Source organism: Solea senegalensis, linkage group LG12, assembly GCF_019176455.1.
Source record: "Solea senegalensis isolate Sse05_10M linkage group LG12, IFAPA_SoseM_1, whole genome shotgun sequence".
NCBI classification, from domain to species: domain Eukaryota; kingdom Metazoa; phylum Chordata; class Actinopteri; order Pleuronectiformes; family Soleidae; genus Solea; species Solea senegalensis.
The window spans coordinates 16914950-16931109 of NC_058032.1; the positions used below are offsets into that span (position 1 = coordinate 16914950).

General features: G+C 42.9%; 1 protein-coding gene across 6 annotated transcripts in view; it reads right to left on the bottom strand.

Moving 5' to 3' along the window:
- The window catches only part of tenm2a (teneurin transmembrane protein 2a), a 206023-nt gene that overhangs the window by 52091 nt on the left and 137772 nt on the right, over nucleotides 1–16160 (bottom strand). For 3 of the 6 annotated variants that reach the window (XM_044040589.1, XM_044040588.1, XM_044040586.1), the window contains exons 2-3: nucleotides 12273–12479; nucleotides 4934–5165 (exon numbers count right to left, since the gene is read on the bottom strand). In XM_044040589.1, the coding sequence (XP_043896524.1) occupies nucleotides 4934–5165; nucleotides 12273–12479 (439 nt within the window). The remainder of the gene's footprint in view (nucleotides 1–4933; nucleotides 5166–12272; nucleotides 12480–16160) is intronic. The other 3 variants (XM_044040585.1, XM_044040584.1, XM_044040590.1) reach the window with 1 other exon arrangement.

Sequence of the window (16160 nt, forward strand, 5' to 3'; positions counted from 1 at the left end):
TTTACAACACACCATAACATTCACAGAACACACATACAAGTTCATAAAACCGTACAATATTATGAGTACGTCGTAGTATAGTACAATATATGTTTACTGCAAGTAGGTTATAACACTGGATTACAGAGCGGACACTGTGTACTTCACATACACATTTGAAAATCAATCAAAGTTGAAATGGCAGTGACAGGGGAGTGCAGTTCTGTCTTATAGTGTATTATTTCAGTTGCAACCTAATCTGGTTTGCAACACAATGGAGCTGAACTTGCCTTTCACAAGTTTGTTTTTAAATTTTCTTTGCTTGCTCAGGCTCATACTGGAAAATCATTGGCATGGCTCCTCGGATCAAACAAGGTGCAGTCAGCATTTTATCAGGGAACAGGAAGATCTTGACTATGCTGATGACGTAGTGCTCCTCTTACACAACTGCAGCCAGAAGCAGGGAAGCAAGAACACGAGCAGGGATCACAGGAGAGGAAACCTGAAATCCTGAAGGTCAAACACAACCTTTAACACCATCACGGCCAGAATTTGCAAAGCATGAGCAGCTTTTGACCTGCTTAAAAAATAATTTGAGCCACCAGAGAGATCAGCTTATAGGCACAAAAATGGAGGAAAAACAAAATAATGCAGCAGAAGATTCAGACCTCAATTAACACCTGTCTAGGGAGCATAATTTAACATCAGGTGGCCTGACAGAATCAGTAATGATGAGCTGTGGCAAAAGTGCGAACATGACCCAGTTGCCAAGCAGATCCTGAGGAAGAACTGCTGCTTGACTGGACACATCCTAAGGAAAGCATGCATCCAGCATCACCTGCCAGGCTCTGACTTGGAACTCGCAAGGGAAAAAGGAAGAGGAGATTGCCTACCAACAGCTGCACATGAGACACTGAGGTGGAACTGCAGAAATGAGGAACCAGCTGGAGACAGGCAGACAGGCACGAGTGTTGTTGATCGCCAATGCTCCACTAAGGGGGATAGGACCTCAGTAAGTAAGTAGGGCAACGAGTGTGGGCAGGGGAGTGATGTGGTGGTTCTGCATAATAATATTGGATATTATGTTTATTGTATGAAGATCATAAGCTCTGCATGCATATCACAGTGGTTTCTCTGTCTTTCCTTTTGTCTTTCACCCCCTGCTGATTCTACAGGTAGCATCTTCAAATGTGTCCTTGGTGTAACACACACACACACCTCTACCGATACATACAGATAAACTGAGATACCACAGCTCCCCCATTGACCGTATTCCTCCACTAGTGTTATGTCCCACAGCAGGGCAGAGTGAGCAGGGGGTGCAGGTGAATGTCCAGAGATCACAGAGAGCTTGAAACTGGAATCAGATAGCCAAGAGGCTTCCAGGGACCAATTGGAAATCGGGTGCTTTCTTGTCAAATCCCAAACCCCATGCACACACGTGCAAAGGCATGGTTGCTGAAAAATGCATGTTCTCTCACACACACACTGAGTGGCACCAGCCATCTATATTCATTTATCTCACACCAGTAAATGTATCCATGTTCCATGGGGCCCAATCTCCCTGCCCTGCCTCTCTATCTTCTCTCACATACTCCACACAAAACAATCTCCTTCAATCATTGCCTCCCTCCATTTTTCTCCCTCTTTATCTCTCCCTCCTCTACCGTAAACCATTCCTTCACATTTACCCCCCTGTGTCGCTCTCGTGTGTTATATTTCTCTGCTATATAACCACACTCCCCCTTCTACCTTTCCTCACCCTCGTCTGTTCCTATCTCTCGCTTTCCCTGCCAGTCATCCAAGCCCTGGGGTGTTCTTAGGTGATCAATCTTCATCCTCTCAGAGCTGTCAAACTAGTGGGTCATGCCAAAACACACACGCGCAGTCACACACATTTACTATAACGAGTGGACAACAAATGCCAAGATTTACATATGATTACAGTGGGGAATATTTGCAGTGAAAGAGAACACACGTGCTTGGATACAAACGTAAGCAGGCTGCCTCCCTCCCTCACATACTCATCATCTCCAAGCTGCTGGTTATAATGAGATGGAGGACGGGCTCTTCCAGCAGGGTGGTGTGACTCTCTGGCTCTGCCCGACTGGCTCTGACCCAGTCACAATCTCCAGCAGCTCCAGCCAGCCCACCCAGCCTCAGCCATCGCCAAGACCAGACAGGAGGGTCCAATCTGGGCTGGAGGGTGGTGCTGGAAAGTCTGTGTGCTTCTCTGGGCTCTATTCACAGCAACAGGCTCTGAGCCATGCGCAACCCCACCACATGAACATGACCAAACACTGGCATCACAGAGTGCTCAACAGCATGTGTGAGTCTGTGTGTGCTGCTTCATCGAAGTCTGCAAGGATGGCAAGCACAACAACGTCTATGCATCATTCGCAACAGCAGATATCATGAAAAAAAGGTAGAACAATTAAGCAGACAGGCAAATAAATCAGGCCAAATTTGCCATTTTTTAGTAGTGCAGTTTACACGTTTGTTCTCAGAAACATGATAAATGCCTCTAAGTCACTAAAACTTTAAGTTAAGTTTGTTGATTACCTGTTTAATTTATTTAATATTCAGATTATGCATTCTTTTATTTAACATTCATAAGACGACTGCTGTGCAAACACAAAATGCAGATTGGGGTGGAGTGTTATTCAACACATTTTTATTTCAGTTAATTCATTTTTTTGTATCACTTATTATTCGACCAAAGTACATTAGATTCAGGTAAAAAGGAAATCAGATCTGCATATTAGCATATCTTCTGCCCTGATTTCTAAAGATCGGCATCAGCCATAGAAATACACACACCAGTAGATCTCTAAAAATAATCTCCTCTCCTCTCAAACAATGTGCATGGCATAAATGATGTCACCATGGTAACACAGGTCTAAATAAACAATAGGCAAGTGAAAATATAACAGCGCATTTCTTCTTAGCCATCATACACGCCGATGCTATGCATAAGCACAGGCTGAGATCAGTGGGGTTGAATTAAACATGGCCAGGCCTCATAAATACTGCACAGCACTGTCACTCTGGGGGAGCTCACTCTCTGGGACCGTCAGAGCTGGAAGCCCCAGTGCCCAGCAGGAGAAACATAACTACCGCTTGCAGAGTAAATGCTTTCAGACTGAGTGTGTGCATGCTAGCATGCATGTAGGCAGTGTCTCCCTCACTGCATGCCCCATGAATAGTAATACCGTGCATGAATGCTCGGTTTGCCTGGTAAATGTTCTTTGTGTACTGGCAAAAGGGAATGTGTAGGTTGTGTGAAATGGTTTGTATTTCGTGCTCCCTCACTCTTGGATGAATGTATAATAGCTTTGACACATGGCATCTTTTTCTATGTGTCTTGCTTGGGGACGAGGAAGAGAAGGCATCCGACGAGTGCATTTTTGAAAATCTGCAGCGAAGAGTCATTTCTTTTTCAGTTAGGAGGCTCATACATTTCATTAGAATGACGGCCGGGATACGTTCAGTGACACGCTGCAGCATCACGTTCAGCAGTATTATGTTTGCTCAGTGAACTGAAAAGTGTAGCTTTTGTCTAGTGGTAACAAATGACACTGTGCTAAAAAGAGTATGCTGATAGAAATCGTTTGAGCTGTTCAGCTGCTCCTGAAGAGTTCACACCTTCTGCCTCTCTGTTTACTGCTGATCCAGGACATTCATGCTGTATGTCATGGCCCTGGACGACTGCAAAAATAAATCAGCCACCTTAGACATTTATAAAAATCTGTATAAGACAAAAACTCATCATGGTGAGGACAATCAATAATTTGTTTGAAAAAAAACACTGATCTCAGGTGGGTGTAAAGTAAAGGTCACTGGGGATGTAATGGTGTCATCAGTTTAATGATACTACATGAACAAAAGTTTCTCAGAACCATCATTGAGCGGTGACTGGTCATGCAGGCCAAAACTGGAGATTTGTTTTGAGCTGCATTAGAGCACAGAGAGAGACAGAGAACATCGTCCCATGCGCGCTGCCCCTACATATCTAGTTAAAATGACAGATGTTAGCGGAAGAAAGCATATGGAGGTAGAAGAGAGAGGCGAAGACTTTAAAACTGTAAGTCTGACATGGAAATGTTTTCCCTGTGTCAAGAAATAAGAAAGTACAAAAGGTGACCAAAAACAAAAAACAAAAAGAAAAAACAATGAATGGATGAGTAATAAAGATGCCACTCAAACAGTCATCCCCAAAAGACCTGTGGCCATTTTCTGTCATGGAAAACAAAGGATTCAAAGGGGTTCAAATCTCCCGTAACAGACATAACTTCATACCTTAGTCAATCACTATTAACAGCTATCTCATACAGTTACACAGAACCTAAAACAACAGGCCAATACACTGAATTTAATTCCTGTTAAATAGACACATATTCCTTTGGCTCTTCAATCTTTCGTTCACGATTGGTGAACTGGAACAGAGTTGTATCACAGTCTTAATTTTTATGGATGTGCCCTGCATGTAATCCAAATCCACTCTATTTGATATCAGTCCAATTTAACTGCTTCGCAGAGGAGGAATGGTTTGCAAACAAATCTAGAACACGAGTCAATAAATGGATTGCTTGAATAAACTTTTGCTTTATTTCTGTTGTAAACTATCCAAGCTATGTTGCTCACTCTCGGTGCGAGGGCCAGCCATCTCCTTGAGCTATAGTGTCAAAAGTCTTACTTGTTTTCTTAAATGTTACCTGTTAACTTTTCAGCCTGATCTCTACTCTGACGGTCTTTTCTTGCAATTCACCCTGACACCATCCATGTCCTCACAGGAATGCTGTTGAAGCAGCACGTCTCTGACCGCTCAAGTCTGTACTATTGATCACTCCACTGCTGTGCATACTGCAAGTGTCTCCGTATATCAACGTCAGGTAAACCTGTCAACTGTAAAAAAATCATAGAAGAGTGGAAAGAAAACACAATTTTCTCTGACCTGGTCTCCAGCGGGACGTTACTGTTGAGCACCCAGCTGTCTTGTAACTGGACTGACTCCGGGGTGGTCGGCCCATCTCCAGTGCCGGGAGCAGGGGCGTGAATCGGGTTGCGTCCCCCTCTCAGGGTGTTTCTATTCAGGCTGTTTGCAGACTGGTGCGATAAGGTGTGGTGGTTGTGCGGTGGGGGCAGTGGAGGCTGTAGTGTGGACTGACTGTGGTGGTTAGAAGCCCCTGCAAGGAAAACAACAAGAAAGAGAGCTATTAAAGAGCTGAACTTAATTGTGAGGGGAATTAATCGCAGATAAGGATTTATCCTCCACCAGATGAAGGCAAATCCATAAATTAGAACAAGCAGATTAAACTACTTTATACAGTAGTCATTTTTTGTTTATTTCACAACAGCAAACTCACCAGGTAGGATTGAACCCAATTAACATTTCATTACGTGCTACTTCTGAGCCATTTTGTGAGGTTAAGTCTTGTACTTTTCAAACGGTCGATAACTTGGTATAGTGAGGAACTTGAGTGAAATGCATGAAATCGGATAAACAGGCTTTCACAACATGTTTTGACCATCTTATTTTTAGCCAGGCCCTCCACCCCTGTCCCTCTTTCACTTTCTTCACGTGTGTGTGTGTGCGTGTGTGCATGGGCATGTGCGTACAGAGAGAGAGGGAGAGAGAGAGAGAGAGAGAGAGAGAGAGAGAGAGAGAGAGCACTCAGCACAATGTGCTTGCTCCCAGACTTGGGAGAACATGTCAGCGAGAATCCAATACCAGCCGCTCCAACACTGAACTAATGGACTGTTGAGTGAGAGAGCTGAAAAACAAACCCGGATGACAAGAACACCCATTCACACATCACCTTTCTACGTCTCCCTCTCATCCTCTCATCCTCTCGCTCTCTGAGTCAGATTTAAGACTGTCTTCAGGGTGTACGCGTATACGCTTGTACACAAAATCAATAAACCACATACGAGTCAGTACAGGGCACGACACACATCGTGTACCATCACCAGACTATTTGTGGCAGGTGCAAGTCATCAGTGCACAGCTGATAAAAAGTCACTGGTTTAGTTAAAAAGAAACTGCCCATGTTCTGACAAATTGTCTACACCTTTATTCTTAAGTAGACTGAATTGAAATATTGCAAAACACACGTTGATGGTTCACTTGGCTGTGAATTATAGCTTTAAAACACAAATTACTTTTTTTTTCCTTTCAACCAAACTACAAATCTCACTTTCATCACTGTTTTGTACGTCTACGCGTGGAAGCCATTATAATATTTTGTGTTTGTGTGCACATTGCCTTTCTCGTTCTGATCAAAGGATGGAGTTAGGAAACATATGCCCACATACTTTTGGGGTGAAAAGAACAAATGCAAGTGCTTTGTTAAGCTGTGTGATCACACCTGCCCTCCTCCATTTGTCATCTTTTTGAAAATTATACATAAATATATAGTCTCTGAGAAGAGGAGTGATGAGTAGGTGTTTCTCCACTTTACTTTATATTTGTCAGTCAAGAGGCAAAAATGATACTAAATTTACATACACACACACACACACACACACCTGAAGGCAAAAATAGAGCGTGTATGCATACAGTAGCCACATTATGCAAATTAATCCAAGAATAAAATGTGTGCGTATCCCTTAGTCTCCATGTCCCTCTTTCTCATTCCCTTCCTCCAGGATGGGGGCAGCAAGCTCCCTTACAACTCCAGCTGTAATGGCGACCAGTCTGTAAGGTGACCTGATTCCTCTGTGCTGCCACTGGGGCGCAGGTGTCACCCACATGGCCCCAAAGAACAGATGCTCATGAAAGAAGAGAACAAGGGAAGAGGGGAAGGAGACGAGAGAAAGATGGAGGGGCCTGACCTCCGCTTCACAGGAGAGACACAAAACATCTGTTTGCACACGCAAAGATGCTCTTGGGAGAAACAGACACGCGTGCATGCACAGACACACTCACACACACACACACACACACTCATATGCAAACATACATGCAGACAAACACCTGCAGGAAAAGTCTGGCATCATACATCCAGAGTGGAAATGAAAGTATGCAGACGTTTTACTTCTTGCCCTCCTACCCCTCCCCCTCCTCTTCTCCCTCCTCCCTTGTATCATTTTTTTCTCTCCTTCATTTATTTGCATTTTGTTTGTTGTCCTTTGCTGAGATGTAAAGCACTCCGAGACAAAGCGTGTTTGTTGAAAGCACTTTATAAATACATTTTACTTGACTTACCCCTCCTCGCAATGTCCCTTTAAATGTGGGAAAAAAAACCGCCCCTACGACATCAAATCTGCATAAATACTTTTATCAGAAACAATGCACAAAACACAGAGACGTATAAGGGGGAAAACGCAAGCTTGTGCGCGCAAACACACAGAGGGAAAACTAAAACTCGTCACTCCCTTGTTCACACACTACCCGCTGTCTGCTGTATTTAAATCTTCGTACAAAGACGCATGCCTTTTCCCTTTGTTCACTTTCCAGCTATAAATATTGAACAGTTTTTTTTTCATCCAAATTCAGATGAATAAAATATGCCCACCTTGTATGGAAGAGGAATATATCGTTTTAATAGGTCCATGAACTGCTGCATTGTGCGTAAGTGTTGTGTCAGTCTATCTGTGTGTGTACTCAGAGGCAAAGAAAAGTGCATTGTTTAACAATCCGGACACTACACTGTTACACAGGGACTGAGTCGTATCCTGCAGCTGCTCCAGGGACTCACATCTGCTTCATTTTGTAATAAAGATCTCAATATTTCCTTTCAAAGGAAAAGATGGCAATCCTATTATCTATAATCTTGCAGCAAAATTCAATTACATGTCACCAGATAATGCCGGGCAAAAGTAAATCCTGATAAAAGTACCACCTATGAGTCCATGTATTTTGTCTGCCTTCTGGGAGCACCAGCATTGCCATGGATTGTCATGCTAAATGAATGATGAATGTTAAACGATAGAGAACGATCTTTGCCATTTATGTTTAATAAAATGCCTCCTACAAATAACTTTTTACAAATCACTTTAATTTGGGAAAGCTAAAATATATCTATCTAGAATATATGGATGGCATCAAATTAATTAATTCTCATGTGCATTTTAAGTCAGTTGAAAAAGTGCTTTAAAATTGTCTGAGGAACATATTGAAGAGTGGGGTTTGCCAGAGCTTCAAGGCTGAGACACAAGGTAGTTTCTTGTCTTACACACACACAGAGTTCCTAAAGAAAAAGCCACACGCTGTTTTGGCCGCAGAAACACAAATCTGACTAACCACTGGAAGAGAGGCAGAGCACAGTAACAAGTACGCTGGAGGTAAATGGACCCAATAAATTAAGAAAAAGGGACTTAGTCAGATGAATTGTCTGGTTGCTAAAGTACAACCTGCAGGTTGGCTAATAGGAACAGTTTTACTCGGGACCCAGTCTGATAAAACACAAAACACGCGGGAAGGAAATGGAGCAATTAGGGAGCAGCCAAGCAGATCACATTTTATTCCGCTTCATCTTTTCCCCCTTTTTTCTTCTTCTCTCTTTCAATCTCTGCTGTGCGTAAACAATGATCGTGAAAAGATCTCAACAGCCCACTGTTCTTCTTGGCCACTTTTTGTGAAGAAACTCAGAGACTTTTTGACTGCTGCTGAAGCCTGACCCACTTTATTCTTTCCAAAGTCCCCTGTGACTGGAGAGTGGGGAGTATAGCTGTAAGCTGGTGGGTTTGGCCCGGGCTAATCCTTGGAAGTTCATTATGCTCACCAATTCAAGGGGGCCTCATTCAACAGAGAAGCATAAGCCTGTCTGCAAACCTGCCGCTCCGTGTAAAGCACACTGGGCACACACACAAGAGTGAGAGGCAGGACCTCGCCACACTTTATTAATCTCACAGTATGTGTATGTCTATGTGTGGCCAAGAGGCAGCAGGAACTAACCAAGGCAGTTTGTTTTGTGGCCCTGAATGGGCAAAGTGTTTATTGACATTTTCTGCAGTAAAGAGAGAAAAGTCACTGGGCAGCATGTGCATCTACATGTCTGTGCAGCTGAGATGCACACTCAGCACTTTAAAAGGGATCATTGCGTTGCTCAGCTCCCACCCTTCAGTCTGTCCTTCTCACTCCCTCCATCTCTCCATCTCTGTATTTCACGGCCCATATCTCCACTGCTTCGCAGACCGATGCACCTCTTCTAATTGCTATGTTTAAGGTGGTACATTCCCATGTGCCCCTGCTTCATACACTTCGTCCTCTGTCTCAGAATTTGACGTGCTGTCCATTTGTCATTCTTCTCAGACCGGCAGCAGCTGAGCGCAATGGAAGGAGAGCTTGAGGTGAAACTAAGATGTGCACACACACGAACACACATGCTGCCAAAAAATAAAATATAATAAAAATAAATAAAATAAAAAAAACGGCATAAACACAAACGCATGCAGACACAAAAAAAGAGAAAAAGTTGCACGCACGCACCGCCTCTGCCTTGGCTAGTCATCTCTGTCTAATTAGGAGGCAATAATACGCCAGAGAAGCGTCTTCAGATTCAGCCAAAAACAAACAGCGAGCAGAAATGCATGTGTGCATTTCACCCACATGCACATACATGCGCACACACACACAAATCATCCCACTGTTATGCAAATATATCCCTTACATAAGCACCATTTGGAAGCATGGGCATTAGCATTAGCGTTGTTGTTCCTTTGTTTCTGTAGATTTGTTTCAACAAAGCCATTAAACATTCTTTGTTTCGACGGTGACTTGAGGTGGCTTCCCTGGCAGTGCAGAGCTAGCCACGTTACAAGAGGCTTGGGCTAAAAATAGCTTAGCATTCCCCATGCATAATGAATGTCCAGAGACAGCGCTAATGCTAGCTCTTTCCAGGAGCGATCTGCTACGCTCCGTTTGGCCGTCTCAGCTCTCCTGTCGTTCCGGGGGAGCTTACCCAGACAGGTGCTCCGAGCCAGACAGTATTCCCATATAAACATTCACAGACCCAATTCCCAGCCAATCCTTGGCAACGACGTTCCGTTCCTATTCACCTGTCACGCTTCACTAAGAACACAAGTCATGTCTGTCCACCTGGTAGCTTAGGTAATGGTGGACTACTTTACAAAAAATACACACTCTCACAAACACATAAACATACAAACAAACAAACAGCATGCAGCTTCCTGAGGATTATCTCACAGTGGTCACTTTCTGCCTGGCTTGGTAAGACTCATTTCCTGCCCAGCGTCCACTCTCAACAGGAGCTCTCAGAACACACACATCCAGACAGGCATGCACTCTCACAGAGCATGCAGAGAAAGTCAACTGTTAGAGGTGTTTTATTTCCTTGCAGCCGTTGCCGTGTCTTCAAACATGCCAGGATGTGTTCATTCAGTGCCAGTCTGCCACTTAAAACTCATTTAGGTCGATTTTAATGGACGCCCAAAGCCAAAGACTCTCTCTGCACCCATTAGATCACCAGTCCTGGCTGGGAAACATGGCAATTTGCAATTCCATTTGAATGTTGTTCTCCCTCCATCCAAATATCTCTCTTTCACCCTCTAACCTCCCATCAGCTTTCTGCTTTTTGTCTCTTTGACTCCCTATAACTCTTGGTCTCCCTTTCAGACTCTCCATCTATTTTTACTGTTGCACTTTGAATGTGTGTTTTTTTTTTGTCTTTCTTCTTTTTGAATTTTTATGCAAGATATCTCATTAAACAACTTCAAAAGTCAAAGTTTGGCTTTCTCTCTCCATGCTCCCATTTGCCTCTTTGCACCTCTTTCTGCGTCTCTGTCATTTTTTTTCATTCTTTGTTTCTCTTGCCCGCCGTCTCTGTGTGTACATGTTCAGCAGAGACCGAAAGAAGCCGCAGAACAAAAAGTGTGGGTGTATGTGAAGAAGAATGAGCGAATGAGAGAAAGAGAGTGTGTGCCTGTGAGCCTCACTTTCCCTCTTTGCCAGTGTCTGCCATTAGGGTGTCAGTGGCAGAGTGAATTTATTTGCTGTGTGGTTACTGGGCTAATGATTGATGTTGCCCCAGCAAACAGTAAACCAATTAGGAGGCTGATGTAACGTCATTTTAAAAGCCTCCTAATCACGTTGCTCTTGAACCTGGGACCCGGGCCTTCCCTAATGAAGATTTATACTGGATCAAAGGAGAGCCTAACGCCATTAACAATAGATTGTATTCCACCAAAAATCACATTAGGACTTCTCTGCCCACCCCTCTCCCTCCCATCAGGCCTCAGCTAAATATATCTGCTGATTACAAGTACAGATGCACAGAAGAATGGAGAAACAGGGGAAAAGCGGGAAAGAGAGGCAGAAAGGGACAAAGAGCTTTGGCCCGCAGTAGCTAATTGTTGAGAACAAATGTGTATGCTGATGAATAAACTCATCACTGCAGAAGTGTGTGTGTGTGTGTGTGTGTGTGTGAGAGGGGTTTTATGGGAGTGTTTGCGTGCATATGAGTGAGAGGAATAGTTGCAAGGTGCTGATATAAGCACACCCGGCCTGTAACAGCCAACAAGAGAGCGTCCAATGATGAAAGAGAAGGCTTTGAGCCAAGGAAACTAACTAGTTTGTCTTTGCTACAGTGATTCTCCTGCTGGCACTTAAAATTCATTATCCCCTTACCTTTCACTTTCCGGTGGATTATTAATGTCATATGGAAAACGAGTACAAACACACCTACTCACTGTCAACCATTCTGTGCAGAGGTGCCTTTCACTTGCATCATTGTTTTCTGGCAGTAGTTGACAACAGTGGGAGGGTTACATTTAAAGTATAAACCTTTAACAAGTCACTAGTAATCTGCTTAAAAAGTGCAGAGAAACATACAATTCATAAAATTACACATTTGTCAATTATGTTTTTCTTTCTCCCTTATGTATACAACGTTTAAAATGTATTATATAAATAAATTTAGAATTTTTTTATTGTGTCCATATTTATATTGTGATATAATGACTTAATTCCAGTCAAATAAAACCATAATGTTCATAATCAATTTCTTACTTTAATAAAATTGTTTTTTTTTTTATTTAATTTTAATAAAAAAAAGTGCATTTGTTTCATTTTATACTACAATGCAAACCAATGCAGACTTTGGAGTAATAAAAAAAACACACACACACACACAAATGGCTAAGGAAATAAGATGTGATATTAAATTGAAGCCAAGGTTTTTCTCTGTAATTTACTGAGCAACAACTGAATCAGATCATGACCTGGACACATTATGAGGTAATGCAGTGACAATGCTGATGGATGACACGATGATGCACAAGTGAGATAAATGAAAGGATAAGGGGAGGGGATGAATGGATAGGTCTCCTACCTGTGGACGAGGGCTGGGCCCGGAGCAAATATGAGTCATCCCGATGGGGCTCCAGGTGAGAGTGGGTGGAGTTTTTCTCCAGCAGGGGCACCTGGCATTCCCTGATCGGTGGAGAGGGGCCAGGGGAGGGGTGGTGGGGGACGGACGAGGAGGATGGAAGGGACGGAGGGAGCAGTGAGGAGGAAGAGATTGGAGGGAGTGGACGACCTGGAGAATGGAGGAAGAGAAAGGGGGAGACAGGAGAAGGGAGGAAGGGGTAACATTAGACAAAACAGATGGCAATGACTGACAGTGATACGTGTACAGGGGCCTTTTCCAAAAGCCATGTTCGATATCGGGATAATGTTGCTTGTCAATATCCAAAAGCTAAATTTGTCAATTTTTTCTTTATTTCCATTATGTGATGCAGATTAATAGTATGAATACGTAAATAAATAAATCTCCAAATGTACGTGCTACTACTCATTGAACAACAATTTGTTTTTAAATGTTTCATGGTTTCTTTTTATGTGGTTTGATGTAGAAAGATGTGATCTTGTAAGGTTGCTGGTCGATAGTCAACATGCGCTTTGGAATAACCACAGACACAAAAGCTTCCTGAGACCAGAAAAGCACACAGACAGATTCACACAAACACCCACTCATTAATAAATGACAAAGAAAGTGCACTTTTTGTTCTTCAGAGAGAAACTTCATTCTAGAACCCATAAGATATTATGACCCTAGATAACTTCTACTGAAGAGAGACTGTGTTAGACTACAGGTGACAATTCAAATATAATACCAATGATAAAATGTACTGTAGCAGTCACACAAGTGGAAGAGTGTAGTAAAATCAGTGAAGTGACTCATTCATATCTAAGTTTTCACACAAGGCACCACGTCACACTGGTCACACTAAACACAATAAAACCAGAACTGTAAAACTAATGAAGCTTTAGTAGAACAATTAAAGGGGTAAGATTTGGGATGAGAGGCCGTTGATTGTCCTTTACATGGTAAGACAAAGGAAAGTTAACAGCCAAGTCTTTAAATAGTAGGAGCCATGGGAAGTGTGGACACAATCAGGCTGTCCCATACACAAGAGAGAGAAGAGAGGGAAAGAGAGAATTCCTTCTACTCTCCAAAGGTTTGGAATCAAGGACAAAGACAAATCTAATAAATTCTATTTAGAGACGGCTCAAAATATAGAATAATTACGCCTGCCATATTTGCAGCTCAATCAATCAACAATATGGTAAGAATGAGGCCACTGAGTCCAGCCAATCCACTGAAGGACTCAGGTTATTACAACTCCTAATTAGACAGTCAACCGAAGGCACTTTGACACACTAATAATCACTTATTTTCTTCTGATTCCTCACTGAAAATGATAGCCCGGAGGCACCAGCAACGTTTCCTTCAAACACATTCACAACACACCTTCTTATTTTTTTTTTCCTCAGTCACATTTTCCCATTCACCTTCCAAAAGTTGAAATGTAAGTGGGAGGATGAAAAATAGGCTTGCACGTCTCTACTCTAACAACCTTAATCTATTCCTTATTTCGCCGCTGAAAAGTTCACCAGAAAAAAATGGGAGAAAAGTTACAATGCCAAGCCTTTCAGTGAGGGATGTCCACTTTCATCATCCCTTTTCTCTTTCTTCTCAAACGGAACAAAAAGCAGGGAGGAACAGAGGGGGCAGAGCAAAGAAAAGCTGTGGGATTGTGAAGAAAAATGTGAGATAGCTTAACATTTATCATCATAGCATATTTTCCCCTTCTTTTCTTACTGGCAGGCCTTCAGAATAAAGATGTGGTGTGATTGCAATTTGACAGCATTCACCTTCCCATCACAGAGTATTGATAGAAATCAAAATGTGTTAGGGCAATGATAGATGGGAGACTCTTTAATGCCATAGTGTGATATTGCTTGCATCGGGGAAACAACAGGGAGGGAGGAGGATCAATGTAGGTGTCATTTACGGAACACTGAGAGTGTTGGACACACTGTAGTTTGCATGCATGCTGGCTAAAGTGAAGTCCATTAGGCAGGAATCGCACATTTACATTTCAGTTTTGGTTGAGATGTGGCTTTAAGGAGAAATAATTGATAGGAACACATGTAGAATGATGCATCTGTCCTGCTGTCCAAACTGCTCCAGCTCAGAGTTTTGCGTCATGGAAACCAGAGCTAGGATCGATCCACAGCCCCACGTTAACTGCACCCCAGAGAGATGCCATCCTTGTCTTCTGTTTAGGTATGTGTGTGTCTGTGTGTGTGTGTGTCTGTGTGTGCGCGCGTGTGCGTAAGTGTGTCCGGTCAATCTCATCAGAGCAAACAGAGAAAAATGGATAAACAGTGCTAAAGCAAACACTGTGGCTGACAGAAGGGAGACGGAGGAGAAGCAGGGAGGGACAGTGAGAGATGGATGAAGAGAGGGGAGACAACGAGGTCACGGGGGTAACTACGGGAATGGAAAGTGAGAGAGAGGAGCGAGAGCATGGGAAACTAATGGAGGATGGAGAGAAGGGGACAGTCCAGAAGCCTTTAGTTGCCAAAACGTATTGCCAGTAACAACGAGGAACAAAGTAAAAAGGAAGGTAATTAGGAGAAGAGGAGGCAATAACAGAGGTCAGAACAGTGGAATGGAATGACGTAAGGGGGAAGAAAAAAAAGGGATGAGGAGGTGAAGAGGAAAAAATCCATGCAGAAAATAAAGAGCTGTTGATCTAAATCAATCAATCAATTCATTTGACAGCAAGAATGGATCTTGTTATTTGCATATTACACAAGAACTTCAATCAGGCTAATGGTGACAACAAGCAATGAAAACTGTGTGTGTGTGTGTGTGTGTGCGGTGGGCACACCTTGAAGTTGTTTTATTGTGTTTCTTTTCATTATATGTTTACGCGGGCTGTGTGCTCGCACCCGCGCACACAAGGTTATGTGTATGTGAATGTAGTTATTAGTATTTTAAATCACTTTAATTACAAAAAAGGAAAAATTGCACTTGTTGGCCAAAAGCAATTAAGGGAACGTTAATCTCCTTAGCAATTATGCTGTGGGGCATCCTTAACTTAGTCATTTCTGCCCGCTACATTTCAAGAAAGGTCAGTGGAAATTGCTTTGTGTTATTAGAACAAAGACCTGGCAATGAGCTCACGTGGTTCTCTTGATGATTTGTTCATTGCCATCCCTCAGACGCTTCCATGGCCATCTGTATACATCTCTTAATCCTTCTGTCCGTGCTCGGCTCTCACTCTGAATCAAATCACTCTCTCAAGTGTTGATGAGTTTGACAATAAGTGAAGTGAAAAAAAGGCAGGCATCTTGTCCCTTGATGATTTGATTTCAGCGTAAAGGGAAACGCTATCATCGTTTGTTTGTTACCGTGAGCACACAGGCTCTAATATTATTATATGAGCCATACAAGTGTATGAGTATATGCCTGTTGCTGTGTGCATCCATTGAATCATCATATTACGAGCTCTGCATAAGAGATTGTTTCTCAATGAAGTCATTCTTTACTGTGCAGCAGTACTACACATAGGACACTTTCTGCTTTTGACTGTGTCCTCTTCAATTTTCTCCTCTTCTCTTCTCTTCTCTTCTCTTCTCTTCTCTTCTCTTCTCTTCTCTTCTCTTCTCTTCAGTCCTCCCTCCCAACTTGCTCTGTCCATCCATCCACCCATCTGGCTGAGGTGAGGAGTGGCAGGCCGAGGAGAGTGGAGCGAGGGATGATGCGTCAGCTGGAGCCCAGTCAGACAAGGAGAGACAAATTACCCCTCTAACGAGAGTGATTCATCATCTCTTCATCTCTCTGTTGCTCCACACCTTTATGTGAAATACAGTGCACACACCTGGATGGCAATGCAAAAAAACAACAACAAAAACAGTCTGCCAT